The 20,254-nt window shown below is 41.9% G+C and overlaps 2 protein-coding genes across 10 annotated transcripts in view; one reads left to right on the plus strand and one right to left on the minus strand.

Moving 5' to 3' along the window:
* CDC42BPA (CDC42 binding protein kinase alpha) overlaps positions 1-14,299 on the plus strand; it is a 153,650-nt gene extending 139,351 nt beyond the window's left edge. For 3 of the 6 annotated variants that reach the window (XM_083496010.1, XM_083496011.1, XM_083496012.1), the window contains 3 exons: positions 7,131-7,248; positions 8,063-8,220; positions 9,850-14,299. In XM_083496010.1, coding sequence (XP_083352136.1) covers positions 7,131-7,248; positions 8,063-8,220; positions 9,850-9,981 — 408 coding nt within the window. In that variant the 3' untranslated portion in view covers positions 9,982-14,299. Of the gene's footprint in view, positions 1-1,791; positions 5,047-5,366; positions 7,110-7,130; positions 7,249-8,062; positions 8,221-9,849 lie in introns of those variants that run through there. The other 3 variants (XR_014524283.1, XR_014524284.1, XM_083496013.1) reach the window with 2 other exon arrangements.
* Positions 14,300-17,354: 3,055 nt separating this feature from the next.
* The window catches only part of COQ8A (coenzyme Q8A), a 55,872-nt gene continuing 52,972 nt past the window's right edge, over positions 17,355-20,254 (minus strand). For all 4 annotated transcript variants that reach the window (XR_014524295.1, XR_014524296.1, XM_083496103.1 and 1 more), the window contains exon 15: positions 17,355-18,763. Coding sequence is in view for 2 of the 4 variants with exons in the window: in XM_083496103.1 (XP_083352229.1) it covers positions 18,476-18,763 (288 nt within the window). In the remaining 2 variants the exon portion in view is untranslated. The remainder of the gene's footprint in view (positions 18,764-20,254) is intronic.

Here is a 20,254-nt window from a genome sequence, read left to right on the forward strand (position 1 = left end):
GGGAGTAGGATTTTGCCAGCATCTATACTTTTCCCTTTGTCTGAAGGGTACCATGCTAGGGAAGGGAGGCTTGGTTTTTATATTGCCATATTTTTATTCTAGTATAGCTGTCCCCAGCACACTGAGTGAGGGATGTATTCTAGTGCACCATTTGGAAACAGGGCTGTTGTTTCCCAGTGGTGGGGATGCCTACTAAAAGGGGCGCTTCTTAGGAAGATTAGCTGCATCAAGATATATGAGATCGGTGTAGGTTTGCAAGAGATAATAATGAAAATTGCTCTTAATTTGTCTGTTTTAGTCCTGTGATCATCAGTCACATTGAGTTCAGTCAAACTTGCTTCTCTGTAGACACGTATAGCATTTCACTGTTAATTTTGTGTCAGATCGTGGGTCTCTTTGGATTATGTTCCATTCGCTTCTTTGTTATGAATGAATTCAGGGAAAGTTTATTTTTCTAAGATAGTTTTAAAGGCAGTCTTGTTCTTTTTTTAAGAAAAAGAAAAACCCCATACACTTCAGCATCTAGCTTTTTACCACTAGATGGAGCTGATTTTGCAGGGTAAACTGTTATTAAATTATGTATTGAATAAATGACATTTTAAAAATCTACAAGGCTTACAATACATTTATATATAGATACAGGAATACATAAGGAATATCAAGAGCTGCTTTATACTGAGTTGGACATTTGGTCTATCTAGCTCAGTATTGTTTACACTGATTGGCAGCAGCTATCCCCCTGTTAGTTTACCTGTGTGGAAAAGGATTTATTTTCTTTCTTTTTGTGATGTTCACACTTTTTCTTTTTGTTAACAAAGGGGAATGAAAGCAAAGGGGAAAAGAGAAAAAGCTATAGATTCATAAAAGTAAACGTTATTCAAAAACTAGACCACATAAATCTGGGAGGTGTACACAATGGATAATAATACAACAACTACTTTGTCATCTAACCTGCAACAAAAAAGGTACATGAAGTCCTTGACTTGGCCAAGGCCTAACCCATGACTAACTTAATTCTGTAGGTTTAAAAAGGGTCTGTTCTATGACTTCGATACCACACATTTTTCCCCCATTGTACAGTGGAATATGTACATCACATATTATCGTCGGATTGAATTGGCTGTGTGAGAATGTCTGGTCCTTTGTATACCATGTATGTTAAGCCCATTTGTGTGTCTCAGATGGGACTGTGAAAGTAAAGCCTCTGCAACCTGACCTACCTTGCACCACCCAAGGCGTGATGCCATCATAGAAGTCACTAGTAACACATCATGCCTTTTTCAGTCCATTTGCTAATTCAAGCAGGCTGTGAGCAGGTGAGTTTCCAGTGAAGCTCCACTCTGAGTAGCACAGGTGGTAGGGGTAAGGAGGGGACAGGATTTGATCAAACGTGAGCCAGGAGGGAAGAATTAACTGTGATGTTTGTAGTACATGTCAATGTCTGAAGGCAGGAGAAGGGCATATGCTAGACTGCAGTTCACATGCCACTGCTCACTCTCTTCAAGATTGTAAGGAGTACTTTGGAGAGTGAGATTCTAAAATAAGAAGGTGATGGTGGTTGTGTATGTACAAAAGCAGTCTCTGGAAATGGGTCAGGCAGTATGCAGATGTTAAATATGCCTGTTGATTTACAAGCCTCATTTTTTATGAGCATATGCTCCATGATTTGTATTCCTAAGATCACAGATATCCTCCCTCATTATCTCTCTTTCTCTTTCTCTGTCTCTGTCTCTTTCTCTGTCTCTCTATCTCTCTCTGTCTTGCTCTCTGTATCTCTCTTGTCTTTGATAGCCAAGCTCCCCTTATCCACCCTCTCATCATCACTCCCATCTCATCTCTTCACCAAGCAACTTCGAGCACATCTATCACATGACTGTTAACTCAGCTGAAAATTTCCTCTCCCGTGATTCCATAAACCGTGCATATTCCCCACCTCTACGCTCTGTCCCTCGTACACCAGCCTTTATGAATATAAGGGTATGAATTGTTCAGCCAGGTGTTCCTGCTACTAACACTGTGTGGTGTTCCTTCTTTTTTGGCCTGGCTAATATCTGGCAAGATTTCAGCTTTGTAGTTGGCTTCATTTGTGTCTGGGTCTTTCTTTTTTTCCTTTTGCTTCCCTTCAGCTACATTTCTCTGTAACCCCCAAACGAGGGGTGTGAACTTGGGCATCTACCAAAGTAGAAGTCCTTGACCTTTTCCCAAAATTACTAAGTATTCAAAACAACTTTTGCAATCCCACTAAAATTCATCAGAGAATTTCACATGAGTTTCCCAGTTCAAAGGACCCACAGTGAGGAGACTGGTGTCCTAAAACATGTTCGGTACATTGCGCATGCTTCCCCACAGTCCCCTTGTCCACTGAGATTAATAGATTCATAGGGGACTTGAAGGAAGCCCAGGGGTGCATCTCAGTAGGATTTATCTGATAATTATGGAAAGCTTGTTGCTGTATCCAAAGACTCACACCCGTGGCTTTTCTTTGCAACAGACACGACTTAAACAGTTGGATGGCTGCATGCCAAATGACAGAAGGAGGCCTATGTATTAGAGATAACCTTGTGTATAGTGTTGGAATTCTGCATTTCAGTATGGTAATAGAATTCTGTCCACTTAATAGGAACATCAATCTGATCTGATTTACATGACTTCTGCCACACTGTCCATGTACATGCTGCTGTACAGGGTCCTATAACAAAAAGGAAACCCTGTGCCCTGCCTTGAGGAGTTTGCAGTCTACATTCCAACTTTGCGGAGGCAGCAGAGGGAAGAAAGGAGAGATGGAGGCATATATATGTGCAGAGGCAGTCTTACATAACTCCCCCCCCTTGAAATCTTAGTCTTTTTCTTGAAATGTTAGGTGAAGGCAAAGAGCTTCAGGGAGAGACTTAACTGGGAGATGGAATTGAAAGAGAGGACAGAGAACTCCTGCGCCTTGTGGATTTGGGAAGGGAAGGGAGTTCCTGATAAAGCAGGACTGGAGAAATGGGGGCGCCATTTAAGGGAGCAGGAGGCTGTGCCTCTTCTTATTTCTAGTTAGGTCTGTAGAAGTAGGCTCTTGCTCTGTCAGGTACTTCATAAAAATGTTTTTTATTTGTGGCCTAACAATCCTGGTCTAAAGGGAGGTGTCCCTCAAATCACAGAACAATAAGGCTGGACAAATGGCTGAGCTTCAGGTTTGTTGCCGTTTGTGTCCTTTCGCATAATTCTCCTGCCAGCAAGATTGTTTACTGAACTGAATGACCCCACTGAATGACCCAGCTATATTTTCTAAGAAAGCATCTTACATTTGGTGGCTGTGAAGTAAATTGCCTCTCTTTTCTGAAGTTAAATGAGTGAACTGCTCAGTGAGCTGCAATCAAATTTATATTTTCTACCTTTCAAAAGAATGACATTTCAGTCCTGCTGACAGAAATGCAGGATATATAAATTGTTATTATAAATAAAAAATGTATTTTTTCCATTGAGATGTATTTGCTCTGAAGATTCGTTTGTTTACCTCTTTGGTCTGTTAAAAGAATAACATCGGTATTTTAAAGGAGATGCTATAGGATTAAGCTTCACTACCATTTCCTAACTGCTGTTTTGAGCAACCATGGTTTTTCTTTTTGTGCATGACGTGAAAAGCTTCTCATTCTCTGTTCTCTGATCTTAGCAGTGAGTTATACAAATGTTTAAGAAAAGAGCAGTGAGGCATTTGCTTTGAGGTAAAGAGCACCTAAGAATTAGATGGACTCTGCCTTTTAGTTAAATAAAATGAGTGTATCTTTCTCATATACCTGCAGCTGTAATAGTTGCCTCCACCTTGTTTTAAAATTGATTGTGGTCATTAGATCTACTTCCCCAAATAGGGTTACTCAGCCCTTAAAGGACCAGGTTCATAGCCTGGGGGTCACTTTGGGCCCACAGCTGTCCATAGAGGTGCAAGTCAACTCTGTGTCCAGGGTGGCTGTCTACCAACTCCATCTGGTACGCCAGCTGAGACCCTACCTGCCCACAGACTGTCTCGCCAGAATGGCACATGCTCTACTTATTTTCCGCTTGGACTACTACAATGCACTCTTATGTGGGGCTACTTTTGAAGGTGACTCGGAAACTACAATTAATCCAGAATGTGGCTGCCAGACTGGGAGTGGCTACCATGACCGTATAACACCAATCCGAAAAGGTCTACATTGGCTCCAAGTACAATTCAAAATATTGGTGCTGATCGTTAAAGCCCTAAATGACCTCGGCCCAGTATACATGAAGGAGCATCTCCACCTCCATCACTCAGCCTAGACACTGAGGTCCAGCTCCAAGGGCCTTCTGGCGATTCCCTCATTGCAAGAAATGAGGTTACAGGGAACCAGGCAGAAGAGCATCTTCTTGGTAGTCACATGCACCCTGTGGAACACCTGCCCATCAGATGTCAGAGTTAAACAACTCTATAACCTTTCATAGACATTTGGAGGCAGCCCTCTTTCACGACACTTTTAATGCTTGATGGGTTTTCTCTCCCCCCACCCCCATTCGCTCTGTACTTTTGTTGGAAGCCACACAGAGTGGTTTGGGCAACCCAGTCAGATGGGCAATGTATAAGAAAAATGTTGTTGTCGTCGTCATCACCACCATCAGTAAATGCCCATCGTTCTGAGTGAAGGGGATGGGCTTGCAAGCTGCTTCTTTTACTCTGCATATCAGTGTGCACTGACTCTTCCCCTCATCCTCCAGAGTTCATATTAATAAGGTCTAAAATCATTCCTCCTTGCAATATCCCAAATTGCAATATCCCTGTATCAGATTCACTGCTTACTGGATAGCTCGGGTGGCTATTGAATCAATTGAAAGCTTTCTAGCAGTCAGCTTCATCCTATAACCATATTTTGTTTCCTCCTGCCAGGAGGATACCCAGAGTTGTTGATCACATTGTTATTGTGACTTGGGGAAGCAAGGAACTGACCTTTAATCTTTTAATTGAGAAGTGGGATCATAAACATACAGTGCAGAGGTGGCAAACAAAGTGTTCAATGAGAGAAGCAGAAAACAATAATTAAGATTACAGTGGTGCCCCGCAAGACGAATGCCTCGCAAGACGGAAAACTCGCTAGACGAAAGAGTTTTCCGTTTTGGAGGTGCTTCGCAAAACGAATCTCCTATGGGCTTGCTTCGCAAGACGAAAATGTCTTGCGAGTTCCTGTGGGGGTTTTTTCTCCCCCCCCTTTTTCTAAGCCGCTTATCAGCTGATACGATAAGCCGCTAAAAGGCGCTAATAGCGCTAATCTGCTAATCCGTCAATGGGCTTGCTTCGCAAGACGAAAAAACCGCTAGGCGAAGAGAATCACAGAATGGATTCTTTTCGTCTTGCGAGGCACCACTGTACTTAGCTCTTTATGCCTGTCAGATGCTAATTGGTGCATTGCATAAACAGAAAAACAGAAAAGCAATAGATTAATGGTAGAAGTGTGCATTATAGAATCATGTGTTATATGCAACAACAACAGAATGCTAGATCACCGACTCAAACACAGAAAAACCTTTTATTTCATACATCCTTAAAATATGCCATTTATTCCAATTTTGTACAGGGGATAGTTGAATATAATCAAATAAATACTAATATAATCAAATAAGCTGTGACTATCTGTTAAAGACCAATATAATGAATTATAAGAGTGCATTTCTGAAATTTGAATGCATGCAGAGTACTAATTTTAGATGTGCTTATTACTGATTTGTTGAAAAACAAAACAAAAATGCAATGAAATATAATTCCTGAAAAATTATTCTTATTTTAATTTTATTTATTTAATATATTTTTATCCTGCCTCTCAAAAAAAAATAGCTTCACTAAGTGGCAATCGTGTAACTTGAAACTCACAGTAACCTTTAAATTGGGTTTTTAAGTATTGTCACTTACTGTACACAGGGTTTATATGTTTACAAGTACACAAAGCAATAAGCCAATCAGTGCAATAATAAAACACAATATAATTGAAATAATCAGGAGGTACTGAAATAAACAGCAGATAACAAGTGTCTCCTTCAAGACCCGTGTAAAAATTATTATTTTTAGTTATTAAATTTGTATACCACCCTTCATCCAAATATCTCAGGGTAGCTCACAGCATAAAAATACAGAATAAAACCACAAAATACATAATAAAAACAAGGGGGAAATGAAACAAACCAGGCGCCAGGTGAGCCTCCCTAGGGAGAGCATTCCACCAAAGAGGAACCACTGCAGAAAAGTCCTGCTCTTGTGTTGCCACCCTCCTGCCCTCTTGAGGCGGCAGCACACAAAAGAAGAGCTTCAGATGGTGATCACAGGGTCCAGGTCAGTTCATATGGGGAGAGGCAATCCTTGAGGTGTTGCAGTCCTGAGCCATTTAAGGCTTTATAGGTCAAAACCAACACTTTGAACTGGGAAACTAATTAGAACCCAGTGCAGTCAGGCCAGTAATGGTGTAATATGATCAAACCATCATGCACCAGTGAGCAAGCTGGCCACCAAATTCTGCACCAGCTGAAGTTTCTGAGCCTTCTTCAGAGGCAGCATATTGAAGTACTCTAAGCTTGTAGGGATTGTTAGTGTCTGAATCATTCCAACCCTCTGAAAGGGTGGTCCTGGGGATAAATTCAGTGCCTATTCTTTTTCTACCCAATGTGTTTCAGAAGAGTCCTTGAAAGTGAAATAATCTTGACATGTAGTAAAGAGAGTGGGAGAACTGGGAGATGCAAAAATCCATGTTGATAGTAAATAATTGGAGCAGGTGCTATATAGCATCTAGTCTGGCTACATTGCTTAGCTGTCTGCGTCCATGCAGACTTTTAACATTGAAGACATTACACTAGGGTGTGTGATAGGTTTCAAATGCCTAAGAAAATATCAGAATTTAGGAGAAAACCTTGCATATTTGGCTACTTACTGCCACATACAAATTAGCATTTTGCAGTTGCTGCTGACTGCATTCTGTGTGGTTCCATCCACAGTGCTTATTTATAGAAAGTAACCTCTGCAGTCTTGCCTACCTGCCGCCTAGATAACCTGGAGACCAAGGCATTGTTTGACCATTTGCTTGGACTGTAGTTTGATAACCTTGGTATTTCCACTGTAAATGATTTTGCCTCTTTCCTATTTCTCTTTGCAGAACCTTCGACCTCAGGAAAGTCGGACCATGTTTAGCGGTTCTGTCAGTATTCCATCAATCACAAAATCCCGCACTGAACCCGGACGCTCCATGAGTGCTAGCAGTGGTTTGGCGGCAAGTAAGTTGCTGCACCTTATCTCGGACATATAATGCAGAGTCCGTCCACAGATATACAAGTGACTGGACTGGGGAGGGAAGGCAAAGAAACATGGTGTCACAAGTGACTTTTGAAACTGCCCAGTGCTGTTGTTAAGGTACCCCACACCAGCACAGATCTGGCACATGTCCAATACCAGAAAAAAATATTGGGAATATTGTTTGTTTCAAATACTTTGACTCCTGCCTTCCAATCATAGACCTCAAGGCACCTTACAACTGTTTCTCCCCCTCATAAAACAATATTAGCATCTAGCAGAACACAGCCGATAAGACTCTCATTGAAAACTGACATTCCAACAATATAACAAGAGTAGCAGTAAAATAAAAGTAACTGAAGACCACTGAATATCCAAGTAAATAGAATAGTTTTTATTTGATACATAGTATGTAGGAAGGCAATGAGGGGAAATTCTTATTTGCAGAAATGAAGTTTGTTACAGATACAAAACGCCTATTATGTTGAGACCCTTGGTGGGGATTAATTTGAAGAAATACAAATAAAACACTACTAAAACAATAGCAACCAAGAGACTGCGAAGTCAAATTACACATTTAGTATAATTGGTGGTTTGGCCCAGTGTAAAATCAGATTGGTGCTGGGGTGTGTGTTTCGATGAATAATTGTTAAATAATTTACAGAGGATGCAGCTGGGAAATGGAAGCAGGCAGTTCAACAAAAATTAGCTTCAGGAAAACAATTACTAGAGCGTACAGCTCTAATGCCTTCATATTTGTATGCCTTCATGTAGCTAAATCCCTGGGTATTTTCCTAGGATCATCTGCACAAAATGGCAGTGCTTTGCGGAGGGAATTCTCTGGAGGTAGCTATGGAGCAAAGCGTCAGCCAATGGCATCCCCTTCGGATGGCTCCTTGTCCTCTGGCGGTTTGGACCAAGGCAGTGATGCACCAGCGAGGGACTATGAGCGAGAGGTGGGTATCACGTGGGAGGGGTGGGGAGGCAAGGGAAGCTGCTCCACAGAGCCCAAGTTCTTTACTCTGCTGTGCTCAAACAAAAGGATAGAGAAGTGTTGCACAGGACAGTGACCCCAGGAAGAATAACCACAGGTTTTACTGAAGGAAAAAGTATTTTCCTATTTAAAATATAATAGAAATCCCCAAGGCAGGAGTCTGTATGACTTGAAACGCTGTGGATTTAGATAATAAACTTGTTAGCAGCACTTGTAGATTTTTCTTCCTTTGGCACAAGAAGTGCTAGTGGTGCATCAAAGAGAATTACTACTGCCTCTAATAAGTAACCAGGCAGGGCATGAATCTAGGCAAAATTAAGTTTTTAGTCTCACTGATTTCACTGGAAATATTTTAACATGTGCTTCATTTTCCCACTGAAATCAATTTGACTTTTGTCCATATTCTATTATACTAGTTTTGCAATAAGGAAATTTATATTCTGATTTTTTACTGAATGTTGGTTCACATTAGTTTGTAGAATTTGACAGGGGCAGGAAGAAACTGGTCATAAAGACGGCTGGTTGCCAATGGAGGAATACTGGCATTGTCCTGCCCAGTCCACAAGCAGCTTTGTTATCCTGCAGCTTAAGGCCAGTTGATGCAGTCAAGGATGCATTCACACAGCAGAGTTCTCTATGAATCAAGCTTCCTGTGAATACAGCCACTCCTTCTCAGCAGTGGCTGCTTTGATTGTGACAGACGCTGCTGTCCTTGGCGGCAGTTTGCACAATGAAAGCGATGTTCTCATTAAGGTATTTTTTGCAGCATGTTTTGCAAAAAATCTACAGTAATCTATATGAGTTGTTCATGTCAGAACAAATAACACAGAGTGATACCCTTTGTACAAAACCGCTGCCAAAACTTCCTGCAAGTCATGAAACAAGAGAAAGAAAACAAATGGAAGGGAGAAAACATTTAAACCAATTAGAAGCAACAAAAATATGAATCACCTTTCCAAGTTAATCCAACATATGCATTAATATCTGGCAGGTGTCTGTCTGGTATTGTGCTAATGATCTATGTGCAAATGTTCTTATGCATCTTTGGGAGCATTGCTTGCATAGAGGCAAAATGTGAATCAGCCCTGAATCAATGGAGGCCAGTTCATTTGAGCAGATGGGGCGCTGCCCCACCAATCTCAATCTCAGCTAGCCCACACTTCCCTGCCTTCTTCCTTACAAGGAGTCCAGGTGCTGGCACTGCCTACTAACTTTCCTCCTCCTTGTACAACTCCGCAAGGATTTGGATGGGGACAAAACTGGAGTCTGGTTGCACCTACTGTTGGTCTCTCTCCCATACGCCCTACCAACCCCAAGTGGACACCGGCCAGCTCTGCCCTCAGTGGTGCACTTCAAGAAAATAACTTCTGGTGTTTTGTTCCCTCCCAGCCACTGTACTTGGGAGGCAATATGAGATGCGTCCTCTTGAGAAGTTAGAGCAGTTGGTATCACTCCCTCGTGTGCTAAGGTGTGGGGTGTCGGGACAGGGCAGTCACTTGGTTCCAGACAGTTCTTTCCCCTTACTCCCACCCAGGCCTTCCTCTTCTGCTCCCGCTCACTGATATGTTCTCTTGCATTTTTTGGGCTGCAGGACTCTGACTCTCCAAGGCATTCGACAGCTTCTAACAGCTCCAACCTGAGCAGTCCTCCCAGCCCCATCTCTCCTCACAAGACCAAGAGCCTCTCCCTGGAGAGCTCTGACCACGCAAGTTGGGACACATGAACTGCTTCAGCACTCAGATTTTACATCTCAGCAGCTTACTGTCCCCATGACTCTCCATTTGCTCTCACTGTCATCGCCCCCCAGCTTCCCTCCAAAAGGAGACTAGGGGAGGGAGGGGAGGAAGAGAGCATATCTTGTCTTCTCTGACACAAGCAGCGTAAGCTCCCCCCGATTCAAAAGTAGCAGCAAGCAAGAGAAAACCTTGAGGAGGGCAGAGTGGGGGAGGGGTTGGTATACAAGAGATATTGGTATATTTGTATTAGTATCTATTTTATTTCATAGGGTTACAGCTGTTTCCATTTTTATGGGTATATTCCACACCATGCCACTGTTCCAAACAAAATATAGTAGTGTTAGACTGACCAAAACAGAATCTGAAAGAGAGAACCAGATTTTGCTTTGAGGCACACAGTATCTCATTGTATTTTTTCAAGAGTTAGCACAGCAACACCCACCCATCTCTGGTGATGGGGCAAAATTTGCCCTGCAGGGGCAGATAACGCACGCTTTCAGCAACCACTCTATTTGAATGTCAATCTGATTGTTGCCAGCAAATCCTTATTGATTTAAAAAGAAATGATGCATATTTTACTACAGTAGAGTTTAAGTAAATACGCAAAATTAAGAGTTAGTACATATGTATATAATAAAAGAAGAAGCATTGTGATGCAGCGAAAGATGGATTCCTATTTAAGAGATCCTTTAATTTAAGAAGACTTGTGTTGTTCCCTTTTTCATACTAAATAATCTATGGATTGAGGATGTGATCTGGATATAGAACATGGCACTGGATAAAAACAGCCTGGAGGGAGATTCCATCCTCACAATGTTCTCTGTAACATTACCTTCTTGTCAGTAGATGAACTAAAGCCATAATTCTCACTTTTTAACTATATCTCCCTCTTCTACTGTCTGCTTCACTGTACAAGCAAAACTCATGATCTGCTGGTCGACAAGCCTGAAGTGAGCTCAAGGGCAGTTTTGCAGAGAATCAGTATTCAGCCCCAAGCAAAACTGAAGTAAATGCAGCCAAAGCCAGCGCAAAGAGATAACTAGTTTTGGGACGGTTGGAGCTGGGTTTCCAAGCCCATCTGGCCAGTTAATACCAGTAACCACTAGCTTGTAAGTTGACTTTCCAAATTTTAGTGATCAGCCTACATTAGCCAAATTCAAACAGCGCTGGTCTTGAAATAGAATCTTTTAAATATATAACTTGGTGCTCTAGCTCACTGAAGGCTATAACGTGCTGTTGGTCTTCAGAATTTGCTAGAACGCCGGGTGGCTCAGGACGCCTATTCCGAAGATGTTTATTATGTCATCCCTGCTCTCCCACTGGGCCTGACCTGGTGTGTTCAGTGCTATTATTGCCGTGAAATACTGTGACGGTTGGATCCCACAGAGAAGCGCTTGGCAGGGCAAAGCATTCCTCTCTGGAGAGAGCAGACAGTGGAGGTCCATCACCACCTAAATAAACAGTAGCAAGCAGTGCAACCTGCAAATGGAGGGCAAGAACAAAACAATAGAAAAAGTCCACTTGCCTCCTCCTTTTCCTTCTTGAACAAGTTGAGTGCGGTTTGCGATTTGAGACTAGATGAATGTGATTTTTCTAATCCTTGGGATCATTACTACCTTTATGACGTGACCAAGCTCAAGCGGATAAGAGTTTGGATGGTGGTGTGTGTTGAATTTAGAATACTAGTCTTCTGGGTTTTGGTAACACTTCATGGCTCTCATCAAACCATTCCAACCAAACAACAAAAGTGCAACTAATGGTGTTTCCCAGGTTCCCTCTGCAAAATGTCAGCTACCACCATACAAGGTACTGATTTAGAAGTACTCTGAGATACAGAGCGTTGTCTTTCATGATCTAGCTGTATTGAGTCTGCTAGTTGTTGGTTCTGTGTCTTCTTCTGCATTAAGTGGACTGCCACACCCCAAGCTACCATTTAGCTATTTTATACTGGGGGGAACAGTTGTGGGTGGGTGGGGGGACACACAGCTTTTTTCTACTGCGTAGGGTGTCCTAATCCTGTCTGTGGAATTTGGCTTGTCAAGAATCTCCAAGTTGATGGTGTGTGTTTTGTTGTCACAGGTATAAACAAGAGATTTGCAAACTGCATTTCATAGCGGCCAGTTTTGACAGTTTTGCTGAGCAGGAAATTAGCATGTCTAAGAGCACAAGGACAGGCATAGTTTAAAATCCATTGACTACTTCTTCAGCACTGGCTACTAAAAGGTTCTACTTCTCTTCCCATCACTCATGCCCACCCACTGTTCTATACACTTCTGAAGAGATTGGTCTTAGTTATTTCTGAAATTCTGAAATACAACTAGTGGGAAATAGGTTATCTGATTAAGGCTGCCAGGGCTTGAAATCCACAGTAGGCCCAAGTGATTATCCACTTCAGGAGTTACCTTAGACGTCCTTGCAAGGTCCTGTGGCAATTGATCTGTGCTCCACCTGAGAAAGAAAATTAGACAAGAAGGCACCTGTCTAGAATGAGAAGAAATTAGCATCCCAAGAGTTACATTTTATACGTTGGTCCATTTCACAAATTAAAAGTATTCTTCTTTTCATGCCGACCTAGGATGCATTCCTAGTACATTATGGACACATTTGAGCATCGGCAGAATTGAAAACATATCTCTGAAATGGTTGGCTGGTGAAGTTAAGCTTTGCTGATAGGCATTGCTCAGTTTCCAGGCACACCTGATTACATTTCTCCAAGCACTTTCATAGTCTCTAACTGAATCCTGACTCATCTGATGACACCTTTGTGTACATAGTTTGAGGCTATTATTTCCCTAACTGGGCTAATTCAGACACCTCAGTCATTGCCTCTTTACGCTTTTAGCCCATTTCTTGAGGCTCAATAAATCAGGTGTTGATTGTAAACGAACCTCAGATTGTACAGCTCCATTATTTTTTCTATATTAAACACACACAACCTATACATATCATTACTTTTTTCTTTTCAAAACACATTCCTGTCATAATATCCATTTTTATACTGCTGAATCAGTCTCATTCGCTGGCTTCTTAAAAGTTGATTTGTATGTGGTTTCGTGTTCCTAACCTGCATTTTATTTTATTTTTAGAACAGTTTTGGTTTTGCGCGGGGAGGGGGGGAAATACAGTTGATATTTGTGTTACTCTCTCAGGTATTTGAACGCAGCAGGATATCTTCACACGATAAGCATGGAATGCAATAATGTATTTTGGGCATGAGGTTCACCAGAGGATGTATCCTGAGCACAACTAAGTTTTTGTTTTGAAATGATGCAAACCTGGGTAGGTGATTGGATTTGGGGTGGCAGTTTTAAGGTCTCGACTGTGAGAAAATTATCTGTCTTTTTTAGCCAGTGTGCAGTAAGCAGGGCCTCAAATTCTTTTTCCCACCTGCAAAGTCATAAAGAAATTGGGAATCTGAAATCAGGCTTGTTGGGATTTTCTTAGCCTTACACCGTTTCACCACAGGTGTGAAAGTTACCTCTCTCCAAGCTACGTTCCATATACAGGTGCCCTGTTTGGAGACCTTAGGAAGTGCATATGCCTCAGGGTGAATGTCACTGAGAGGCTCATGACAAAAGTTTAGCCCAGTGCAATAAGGCTTTCTGCCTAGAGGCTAATAAGGGCACAAGCCTGTTTCATTCCAAAATCACAGTCATCAGGCTTTTCCTGGAATAGGGTTCTGAGCTTCTAACTAGTCTACAAGGGGCCTTCAGAGATCAAATATGCTGTAGATTTTCAACTTCTATGACCATGTTGTGCATTAAGGCAATTCCACATGACTTGTCACCTTGTCTTCTTCATTCTATAAATGCTCCCATCCTACATAAGAATTTTTTTCACTCATGAGGAAGCAATCCACAACCAAAAACAGTGTTGGTATTTCACAGTAATTATACCTGCCTTTTTATGTATGATGGTTTCATATCATTTATTTTTTAAAAATATATTTTTAGGGATTTTTTTTTCATTGTAATATTATTGTACAGTTTTGCATGGCCTAGATGTAATCACTTTTTTGTTTTGTTTTAGAGTATAAAAGCTGACAAGTGTGCGTGTGGGGAAAAGATTTCTGCTTTTTGCCTCTTCTCACTCTTCTCTTATTTTTGATTTATGCCCTCAATGTTGTAGAGGACATTGTAAGAGATTCTCTGCTCCAGAACAATGATGTAGAGTCTATTGCACAGAAATATTTAAGGTGGATCAGTCAATGATGTAATAAATGACAGGTCACCAATATTTTATGTTGGTAACACTTAATATTAACCTACTTTGATGTATTGCAATAAAACAGGGAACTATTAGAAATACAGATGGTTTGTCTTTTTTCCTACCCCACCAGACTTTTATGAGGCCAGCGGGGCTACAGGGGATATGATGGGGTAGTCACATAATTTCAGCAATTGAAAGTTTTGTTCTTTCAGCAGGTAGTTTCTTTTGGGATTGCTTTCCCTGCATCTAGCTGCTTCAAGCCATGAGCCATCACACCCATCAACAATGATACAGCTATGGGGAGGCCTAAGCTAGGAGATGCAGAAGGAATACACTGGGTTTGGGGGAAACTCAGACCTTGAAGGCAATTAGGCAATTAGGAGGACCGCATTCTACAAACCAGGCCCCCAACCATTAGAGAGGAAGGGCAGCAGAAATCAATTAAAATAAAAAGCAGGTTGTGGTAAGTAGCTTTCAAATGCACAAGATAGAACTCCTCTTGAACAGAAAACTGAGCTTTTCATTAAGAACCTTCTGCCACATGATTTCCTGTTCAGAAGCTTCCAGAGTCACAGAGAAAGGATGCAGTGTTTGCTTTTCAGAATGCTCCACCCCTACAGCCACAGCTACTGGACGGGAGAAGGGTGCATCACATCCCGCACTTGGTTGTGCAAAAGGGTCTGTGAGTGGCGCATATAATGGTCCTCATGTGATAGTCACGACATGAAGGGTCTGATTTTATTCAGCACAAAATCAGGCACACTTAACTCCACAGTGAAGTCCATTGATTCAATGCAATCAGTGGATTTAACCACACATAGCTTTGTGTGGTTATTCCTTTAGACTTCCTTCTCTTCCGTCCTCAGCGGAGAAAACTTCCTTGTTAATGTTGCCTAGTTCCAAAGATAACTTAACAACATGGAGTCGTTTCACACACTGAGGTTTTTGTGGTCTCTCCTTTTTGGCTGATTTCTGATGTGTTTTCCCCAGGAAACTCCTTTTTAGAAAAGGAACAGCAGCAGCACAGCTAATTCATGGTTGGCAATGCATCTAATAGCACTTCTACAACCCCTTATTTTTTTATTTGCCCTTGACATTAGCTGGGTTAAGACAGAATCCAACTTCCGGGGGGGGGGGGGGGGACAATTCCCAGATGGCAGATGCCTTGATCAGAAAGTAAGTCTTTCCATGCAAATTACTTTTTATAATAGCTCAGTGTGGAAACCCTACTGGAACTGGTTTTGAGGTAGAGGTTTTAGTGGGGTTTTTCCTGCCCTGCTTTTGAGGCGGTTATAAAGCTTACAGCCTTCAGGGATTTAAAAAAATGATTTTAACTTCTTTGCATTTTAGTGAGAACTCCCTCCGACTTCCCTACAAAGAGGATTAGGTGAACATAAAGATAGGGCTGCTCAGACACAGGAAGCAGTCTGCTTTCCAATACAGGAATGAAATCCTTCAAGTGACCTTTTGTGTAAACTGGGTTTAATAGGTATCCTTTCAGTGACGATTTTTGCTTATCCAAAGCTGCTGTTTTACATCTGCTCAATCAGGCTCTCAACTGGTATCCAATGTGTTTGGCTCAAGTCCCCTTGTCAGCTTTTTATACTTTTTATCAGGGCTTTAACCATCTCTTCATATTTCACCTTTGCCACCCCCCTCCAAATTACATACTTTGATTCTCCAAAAATGAAACATTTTAAAGTGTAAAAAGCATTTTCTAGTTTGAATATGTCAAACGGCAAATGGTTTACATGCCAGATCAGCCAACATTTTAACTGTAATTAAATATAGAAGCTTAAAAGGATACAGATTTCAGTTATTCTTCTCATAAAGTCAGTTTTTAAATGAAGTTAACAGAGCACAACTGAAGAGCAGCCCAGAAGAAAAAGTAAGTTCGCTACAGTCCTCAATATGCATGCAAGGGGGTTGGGTACTCAAGCCCTGCCTGCCAAGGGGGCACAACTCCCACCATCGCCATGCATGCAGAGACCTAACTCCTGCTCTGTGAGGCTTTCTGTGCAATTGAAAACCCTAATTGCTGAGGGTTATAAATCGCCCAAGGTGGCACCACCTGTAGAGCAGGCTCCTGGCCTCAAGCAGTGCACCAACATGGCAACAGTGGGAGGAGTTGTGCAGCTCTGGCAGGCAGAGCTCTAAACAAGTCCATCACACAACACCTAAAGAGGGCTTGCATCTCAAATGTGAAGCTTATAAACAAAGAGCAGCACTAGGAACTAATCGTACAATAGGGGCAAGTAAGTAAACTTCCTGCATTCTTGCCATCATCTAACTAGCATTCCTACATGCAGCATGTCAAATAAGCAGGTGCTCATGCAAAAAGGTAAGAGAAGCTGTATTATGAACCACCTGCATGGAACGGTGTGCCACACAATTTGGGCCAATTCATAAAATCTTAACAACAACTCTTTTGTAATGGTTTGCATTTGGATGGTTAATAACCTCCCAAAAACACAGGTGATAGTTGTCCACACACCTGACTTGCTAAATGTCTCGTTATTCAAACGAATAGGGCCAAATGGTGCCAGGCAGGTCTCGTACCGTGTTAAAATGAATTGAAGTTCCTAAAATCCGAATGGTCCAAGGAAATTTTGCCCTTGCTCGTGTAAACTGGAATTCAGGGTCAAACACAGAAATTGATTCAACATACTTCTTCATGCAACACATAATTTACGAAGTGCATCTCTCCAAGATTTGAATGAAATAATGGAAGATAAGCGGCCATGACTGCTAAACTGGACTCAGAGGCATTCCCTGAATACCATGGGCTGAGCATAAGCCAACAAGGAAGGATTTATAAATTCTTACGGCACAACTGCATAACATTCCCATAATTTACCAGCCCAATACAATCTGCTGTAACTTGTCTCTAATCATCTTCACCACTGCACTTCCACCTGGGTGGAGATGGAAGATCTCTTTTGAGCTATAGGATAACTACTATTGTCTGCCCAGCCAGATACTGCTTCCCTGCTTTAAAGGTGAAAACTAAAATTGTCAGCAGAATATAGTGGTTATGAAACAAAGTACTTAAGAGGCAGTATTACTGGAACAGAATCAGAGTAAGCAGAAGTGAAAAAGTACCCATACACTTGCTTCTTCTTCCAGGTTAGTAAACCACAGCCAAGCCACCTTCTGCACAAGCACTTCTTTATTGGAAATCGGTTGAAAGTTGTACAGCTACAACTAACTGTTGTACAAAAAAAACCCCTCCCAAAATACATTTGCCGAGTTGCCTCCAATTGCTTAAAGTTGTGCGTTCAGCTACTTTAATGTATATTATGCTTTCCAACAAAATCTTGAAACACCACTGATAACACAGCAGTATCAATCTCCCGACGCCCATCAAAGGTTGCATTACAAAGATGCAGGCATGAAGGTGGAGATAGTTCAGCTTCACTGCTGGGTTTCTATAAATGCCACAGTTAAGAGCTTTGGCTTCTCTAATTCTCCATTTAACAAGAGAACCCCATTAACTACATTGCATATACATTCAACTCAAGAGAATCAGACGGCTGCCACATTTGAAAGTAGGGCATTCTACATACGCCACTGCACCACTTTCTATCAGATCCTTGGAAATACTCACTTTCCTTGAAAACTTAAGAGACTGAAGGCATAAAGTAGGCTATGTACACATCTTACACTGCACCATCAGGAGACCCCGACCTTTATGGATTCCCAGCAAGCATCATACAAAAATAGTATTCTCTTGTGAGTTGTGTTGGCAATCTAAACTTCATAGTATGAAACCATTTGTATCCTGCCTTAGAAGAAGAAAAATTAAAGGACCTATGAAAAAAGGGTGGGGGGAGAAACCACAGACATTTGGAGAACTACAATACGATTTCAATGCCAACTTGTTTTGGCTCTCTTTCCACCACCCCTTGCTTTGTTTTGCTTTCAATAAAAAAACAAATTGGTACACAGCTATCAGTATTAAAATCTGAAAAAGAGAGCTGATACCTGGGACAGTGAGATACAGAGCTGCCTAACCTCCCCTGACAATCCCTACACTAGGCTACAACCATTTTCCTGTAAAAAGAGAGGCTACACAGGGAATCAGGTGAGTGTAAAGTGGAGGAGAAAAGTCCAACGAAAAAACAACACTGTCCTTAGAACCGGGTATTCTGCTTCCAGGAGCCAGGCTGCTGGTGTTCTGGGGGGTATGAGAGAGAAGACACCGCACTGTGGTTTGCTAGAACCTTGGTGATTGGCCATAAACCCAAGGGGACGTTCAACAGTTCTGTGCTACTATTCCTTCTTCGCCTTTCTACTCCAGTATTTTCTGTAGGCTTCCTGAAACATGTCCTTGCATGGAATTTGGGCCTTCAGCTTGGAGCATATGAGGAATGAGCCTCCCATTTTCCGATGAAGAGAGTAGGTCTCCTCGGGGGGTGGGACTAGCCTGTGCTTCAGCATGACTGGAATTAAGCCATGTATCTTCTCAGTGGTGTTTTGGTTGCCGAAGTTAAAAGGTTCACTGGATGCAAAAGCTTCTCCAAGGATGAGGACAGCGTCCAAGTGGGCGTCTTCCATAGCCTGAGCAAAACAAAAATGGAAGAGGGTGGTTTTGATCAGCTGTTCTGAATAGTTCTACTGAGGAAAAAGAAAGTAAAAAGGAAGCTACCATGTAACTCCTAACTCTACAGGTCATGAAGAAGACGAGGAAATATCCCATTAACAGCAGGAATAGTTAATCTCTCTAGCTCTAGAATAAACATTCACAAATAACTATACTAGGCTCAGCCCACTTAGCACTGAGAGTCAATTACTGTATTGCAGGAATTGTAGTCTGGAGGGATAAATGTTCTATTTGTCTGCTCATAAGCAGAGGCAGGCAGACTTTAGCCAGGTGGTGCCAGGTGTGACTGGCATGGTGGTGGAGATGTCAATGGGCTTTGCTTTTTAAGACAGTGTACACCAGGCAGTGTCAGAACCCAACACTTCCAATCCTGTGCATGTTTATTCAGAAGCAAGCGCCACTAATCACAACCCAACACAGCTACTGTGAAGGAGATACAAAATCAAGGACTATTTCCTTCACAGCCTAATGTGGCAGCACAGACTTTCCATATGATCAAGGGTAGCGAGGAGAACGTTCCTCCAAGCTGCTGACCCTTAATAAACTACCTCTCACTTCCATTGTTAATTCAAATGGGGACTCTCTGAACAGGAATCTTTCTCCCCAGGGAGAAAAATGAAGGACTGCACCCATCTCAGGTTTTCACCAGGCCACAATTCTACAATATTACAGTGCATCATATAAAAAAAAATGTCAAGCTAAATTCAAATAAAATTATTGCTGGCAACAAAGAGTATTGCGAGGCCAGCAAAGTGGATATTCTGTTACTTTCTACCAGCATATTTAAAATGCTAAAAATCTTAGGATAATCCTACTCAAAAACCAAAGGAACTTCTCCACTGCCCCAACAATGGACACCCAAATTAGAATATTTCCAGCTCCTTCTATGCGACCATGACAGCTCCAACACCCCACAACTCCCCAATCCCATAACTCTGCAATCCACCAGAATAAAACTTGAATGGCAACGCTTTAGAGCCTACTTAGAAATAATAGGAAACTGCCTCACCCTGAATCAGAACACTGGTCCATCTATCTCAGTATGGTCTACAATGACTGGCAGTGGCTCTCTGACATTTCGGATAGGGGCCATTCCCAGCCCTACCGAGAGATGCTAGGGATTGAACCTGGGACACGAGACACCCGGGAAGTGTGTTTTATAGCATCCTTGCCAACTACCCACACTTTGCTGGAAACAAGCTTCCAAACCTCCAGTATCTCAAGCTAAACACTCACAGAGACATGGCAGGGAACTTAAGACATTCACCATTACAGGCTCCAGCCAGCTGCCCTGATCACACACCCAGATATTAGAAGAATGAGTGAGTATCCTGCATGACAAATTAAGCTGGATTTGAAAGGAGTGGTGAGATATGCCACTTAAGAGCTGCAGCTAATGTTGACCCCCATGGTGGCATTGGCAAGAGACACTTAAGTTCTATAGATAC

This window comes from Podarcis liolepis (genome assembly GCF_965112155.1).
Source record: "Podarcis liolepis genome assembly, chromosome: 3".
Classification (NCBI taxonomy): Eukaryota; Metazoa; Chordata; class Lepidosauria; order Squamata; family Lacertidae; genus Podarcis; species Podarcis liolepis.